General features: G+C 34.9%; 2 protein-coding genes across 3 annotated transcripts; one reads left to right on the top strand and one right to left on the bottom strand.

Annotated features, from left to right (window-relative positions):
- Positions 1-130: 130 nt before the first annotated feature.
- On the top strand, positions 131-1860 carry PNKP (Polynucleotide kinase 3'-phosphatase). Of its 2 annotated transcripts, XM_081973030.1 has the most exons (3): positions 131-456; positions 526-1146; positions 1206-1860. In XM_081973030.1, the coding sequence occupies exons 1-3, from the start codon at positions 204-206 to the stop codon at positions 1805-1807; spliced, it is 1476 nt and encodes a 491-aa protein (XP_081829156.1). In that variant the 5' UTR covers positions 131-203; the 3' UTR covers positions 1808-1860. The 2 variants fall into 2 exon arrangements, with proteins under 2 accessions (XP_081829156.1, XP_081829155.1); XM_081973029.1 differs by having other exon boundaries at positions 133-1146.
- A 359-nt stretch (positions 1861-2219) lies between these two features.
- LOC145724664 (3-hydroxyisobutyrate dehydrogenase, mitochondrial) lies at positions 2220-4617 on the bottom strand. Its single transcript, XM_081973033.1, has 6 exons — positions 4437-4617; positions 4013-4144; positions 3650-3819; positions 2804-3038; positions 2540-2749; positions 2220-2438 (listed from the first exon to the last, which is right to left on the bottom strand). Exons 1-6 carry the CDS (start codon positions 4486-4488, stop codon positions 2284-2286), a joined length of 954 nt encoding a protein of 317 aa, XP_081829159.1. The 5' UTR covers positions 4489-4617; the 3' UTR covers positions 2220-2283.
- Positions 4618-5140: the final 523 nt, after the last annotated feature.

Raw genomic sequence — 5140 nt, 5'->3', positions numbered from 1 at the left:
TAAGCGTTGAATAATTGACTAATAACGTATAACACGTGACGGGGCTTTAAATTACTAATATCTCGGTCATGTGATACTATATGTATGGTCCATTGCTAATGTGGTTGGTGATAAAAAAGAAGAAGAAACGTGTTTACTATTTTTAGGTTAGGTAGTAATGTTTATTGTTTAATGCAAATTTTATTATTAAACAGAATCCGAAAATGTCGAAAACCCAGTGTTACTTGTTAAATTTAGACACTAGCGAACAAATCAATTTAGACCACTTAAGGCCAGTGACATTAGGTCGTAGCAGGGAATGCAACATAGTGGATACTCAAGTCTCTAGAGTTCAAATGGTTTGTTTTGCTAACCTAGAGGAGCAGAAAGTATTATTCAAGCGAGTTGGTAAAGCTGTATCAGGATGTAATGGACTAGCGCTCACTGAAAACCTAGTTTACTCTGCTGGTCATAAAGGTATACTTGAATTACGTTTGGGGTTTCATAAGTTTGAAATAAACTTTGACCCACCTTTGGGTGATCAAGAATCAGCAGCGGAAACATCCAAACTAAAGAAGGCCAAATTGGACTTTCCTATATTCAACACTCAAAAAGTACAATCATCTTCGACAAGCCAATCTGGAGGTGCTTGGGAAGAAATTGATAATAAAGAACTGCTGATTTACACTCCATATAGCTGTGAAGGAAAAGAGAAAATTGCAAGTTTTGACATTGATGGTACAATAATAAAAACTAAGTCAGGGGCCAGGTTTCCAAAAGATGTTGATGACTGGACTTGGTACTTTGGAGATATTAAAGCAAAACTTTCAAAGTTGAATGAACGAGATTTTAAACTGGTCTTTTTTACCAACCAGGGTGGATTGTTTAATGATGTCTTAAAGATGAGGGACTTTAAAATGAAAATTGAAAATATTATCCGCAGTCTTAATTTGCCTGTTCAAGTTTATATTTCAACAGGCAAGAAAATGTATAGGAAGCCTAGAACTGGAATGTGGGATACTTTAGTAAAATCCAAAAATGATGGTGTAGCAATTGATATGAGCAAATCCTTTTATGTGGGTGATGCAGCTGGTAGAGAAAAGAATTGGGCTCCTAAAAGAAACAAAGATCACTCAAGTGCAGACAGGTTGTTTGCCTTAAATATAGGTAAGTCTACTAACTGATTAACAACCGTGAATTATTATACAGCAAAACTGTACATTTAGGTCTGAAATTCTTCACTCCAGAGGAATATTTTCTCAAGCAAAAACCAGCTCCATTCAAAATGCCTGAATTTGACCCTACAAAGAAAATAACAGATCGCTCTTACCCAGATCTGTCATATGACAAACTGAATGTTATTTTAATGGTGGGAGGTCCAGGATCAGGAAAGAGTTCTTTTGTAAAAAACATGTTGCTGCCTAAAGGATATGTACATGTTAGTAGAGATCAGTTAGGCAGCTGGCAAAAGTGTGTAAAAGTGATGGAGGAAAATTTACAAAACAAAAAAAACATAGTCATTGACAATACTAATGTGGACAAGGAGACTAGACAAAGATTTGTGCAAGCTGCCTTAAAATATGGAGCTGATGTTAGGTGTTTCGTGATGGAAACCTCTCTGGCTGAAATGAGGCACAATAACAAGTTTAGAGAGATAACTGATCCAAGCCATGCTGTTGTGAGTGATATCATTATATTCACTTATAAGAAAAACTATCAGGAACCTGAAGAATCGGAAGGGTATACACAGATCTTAAAAATTCCTTTTATTGTCCAGTTTATGGATAAGTCACTGGAGAAATTTTACCACTCATATATTTTAGACTGAATTTACAATAATGTAGTTTTTTTTAATTCATGTTTTATACACTTTTAAATATACGGGGGAAGTTTTTTTTTATACCAAAACATGAAGAAAGAGAGAGTGTTGAGTAGGCTTTATTATCTCAAGGTGAAAGCTGTAATTTTGCACTAACAAACCCTTAAGAATAATGCAATTCCTGTTGGAAAATTGATGAATTCTGTTTTTAGACAAATATTTTTGTTGCTTTAATGAATAAGTTAAATTGAAGTGTTGTATTAGTATTTACCCAAGTTTTCCCAAATATCCAAATGAGTGTGAACTGACTGAAAGCGAAGGTTAGGTTATTGAGAGGATTTTGGCTCAAAGCAACATATCAGAGCTTTAAATCCAAATTAAAAGTAGAATAATTCAAAAGAGAGAAGAAAATACACTAAAATTGAAGGATACAGTATTCATTGTTATAAAAACTTGGACAAAACATTCAATTTGTATAAGATACTTTACTTCTTCACTGCTGCACCTTCTAAAAACTTATATATCACAGAAAAATCTTTTTTTCCAAGCCCATAAGTGATCATTGTGCGAAAAAGCTGGTGTGACATAGCTGCCAAAGGAATAGGAGCGCTTATACTTAGAGCTGCATCTCCAGCCAAACCTAAAAAAAAGATTATGAGTACAGATTTATCCAGATTACTATACATTTGTTTGTTGTGTTAAACAAATTTTCAAACTTTATAATAGAGCTCACTAACACACCTAAGTCTTTAGCTATCAGCTCTACAGAAAAACCCCCTTCATAGTCTTTAGCAGCAGGCACATTCTCCATTACTCCAGGTACTGGATTGTATGTATCTGACGACCACGATCTTCCAGTTGAAATATTGACAACATCAGTAAGAAGTTTGGGGTCCAGTCCAAGTTTCACCCCCAAATTCATTGCTTCTGCTGTTCCAATCATTGTCACTCCTATAAAATAATTACAACTCTATCCAATAAAGAGCCTTTTGTGATAGCTCGAACCTAGAATGAGATTGTTGCACAACTTAGTAATCTGTCCAGCTCCTGGGCCGCCGCAAAACAACACTTTGGCACCCATATGCAGCAGAATTGGTTCCACTTCTTTGCAGTCCGGTTCGTTGCCTCCTACCATAAAGCATAAGGTTCCTGCTTGGGCTCCTACAACCCCACCTGACACTGGAGCATCCAGGAAGCGCACATTTACTTCTTTGGATGCTTGGTACAGTTCTCTAGCTACCTGGATTAGTTTGAACAAAGTTACTAATTTTGACTGAAATGGTTTTCTGATAGTGATTAGGAAATTAATCTTCTGTAGGAAAGATTATTCTCTCAGAACTGTATTACAGAGATTTTGTAAATATTGTCAGTCAGCTATTGTTCTTATGGTAAATTTTTGTTTATGGAAAAGAGTGGTTGTATAATGGTAAATGCGCTTTTGGCGTTGTATACATGGTGTCTCAAATTCAATGGTTTTGAGAGCTACAGGGTGATTTTAATAAAAGATAGAAAATGCTTCCCATAGAAAATTCAACGTAGAATCCAAATATTCAATATGTTTTTTTTAAAGATATGAACCAAACATACTTTTTTTAAAATGGGATCTTGTATATTTTTGAAGATTTCGAAGTAGCAATTTCCATGGAACATTTTAGAGAATATCTCCCTGAGGCCCATATTTTTCCAAATAACCGAGTGGTTGAGTCTTTTACAGCACTTTTTGTACTTTGACACAGTTTTTATAGGAAGTAGCTCTCTAAGGAGGCCCTTTAGGGCAAAGGTGCTCTAATGCAATCGTGTAAAGAGTAAAATTCCCTACAACTTTCCCCTTCTAATATTGCAATATTTTACCTGGGGACCTACTGTTGAGGAATCAAGCAGTAACGCATTTTTGGCGATTTTCTTTAGAATCCCTTTCTCTCCTATTATTGTATCTTTAACTATTTGTCCATTTGGCAACATTGTGATAATTATATTGGCGCCATCTACAGCTTCTTCGGCTGAAGAACACGGTGTGGCCCCTAATAAAAAAAATACTATAATGCAGAATGTACTTTCGACGGTTTGTCTGTGAAAAAACATGCAATTTTAACAATCTTTTCTTTACTTTGACCTCTTGGCCGTCCAGATCTTCCGATTATACATCCTGAGACTTTGCTCACTAAGTTAATAAAGAAGCACCATCAGAGACTGTTGTAGCAAATCCTTACCTACCTTTTATACTAGTAATTGCTGATGGTACAACATCGTAAACTCTTGGTGTCTTTCCATTTTTGATCAAATTGTTAACCATACGATGGCCCATTTGGCCCAATCCGATAAAGGCTACATTGCTGTTTTGTCTACCTGAAAATTATACACAATTTGATGGCTTTATAGTAAAAGTAAAAAATTTTAACATTATTATAGTATCTGTGACGTATCTTATTATTTAGTAGTGTCAATCATTACACAAGGTGGGTCAAGGATAATCGTGATGTAAATCACCATCATATATCAATCAAATACACACACTGATATTACATATTTTAGGATTTGATAAGCCTTTTTGGTGTTATACCTCTTGGTAACATAATCGTTCATTCCTTACTAATTTATTTATTACTACCATATACAGGGTTGCAACAAAAACACTTACTGTGGACATTCTTCTCGATCCTCACTAATACCTTCAACGTATTTTTAAACATTTTTCCACTATAACTGCTTTAAGCTGTGTATTTCAATACAAAACGAAAAACAGTTGGAACTGGGTAAATGATACCATATAAATGAAATTAGACAAACAACTCAATCCGTGTATTCTGAAATGATTATCAACCGAACCGGTTGACCTCAAGTAGTATACGAATTGTTTTGAATTCAAATTTGATATAAATTATTAACACGTGGAATTAATATAATTTTAGGCGCTAAGAAAGGGCCAGAGATGCTTTTTTACCTGGCTCTATTAAATAAAGGCGAGTTTTATTGGTTGATGGTTCTTTGGAACCGTTACAAGGCATGGTTCCTAACCATACTGAATGGTCGATTTTAAGTCAAAATCATTGGAAATTGACTTGAAGCGCAGAAGTAGACTAGTAGTCTCTTAAGTCAATTTCCACTGGTCTTTGAATATACAGGGTAATTCAAATTCGACCCTCACCATTGGGATCTCGGAAACTATAAGAGATACGAGAAAGTTTAAATTGGGGCAAAGTTGCGCAATGTAAAGCTCAACCAAATGCAGTTTTAAAAATTTCGATTTTCCGAGTACTTCCGAAGATATCCGAAAAAAACTGAAAATTTGAGTTTTTGTTTTTAATTATTTCTAATCTTATTTGAAGAGATATTCCAAAACTA

Source organism: Ips typographus, linkage group LG2, assembly GCF_016097725.1.
Source record: "Ips typographus isolate SLU linkage group LG2, UJ_Ityp_2.0, whole genome shotgun sequence".
NCBI lineage: Eukaryota > Metazoa > Arthropoda > Insecta > Coleoptera > Curculionidae > Ips > Ips typographus.
This window is presented reverse-complemented; position numbering and strand designations above follow the sequence as displayed.

Excerpts from the sequence above, each read along its gene's own strand:
- LOC145724664 (XM_081973033.1), bottom strand. The coding sequence starts at position 4,488 with ATGTTTAAAAATACGTTGAAGGTATTAGTGAGGATCGAGAAGAATGTC. Across the intron at positions 4,145-4,436 it reads GATCGAGAAGAATGTCCACA|GTAGACAAAACAGCAATGTA; the intron begins GTAAGTGTTTTT and ends TATAATTTTCAG. Across the intron at positions 2,750-2,803 it reads GTGCAACAATCTCATTCTAG|GAGTGACAATGATTGGAACA; the intron begins GTTCGAGCTATC and ends ATTATTTTATAG.
- PNKP (XM_081973029.1), top strand. The coding sequence starts at position 204 with ATGTCGAAAACCCAGTGTTACTTGTTAAATTTAGACACTAGCGAACAA. Across the intron at positions 1,147-1,205 it reads GTTGTTTGCCTTAAATATAG|GTCTGAAATTCTTCACTCCA; the intron begins GTAAGTCTACTA and ends CTGTACATTTAG.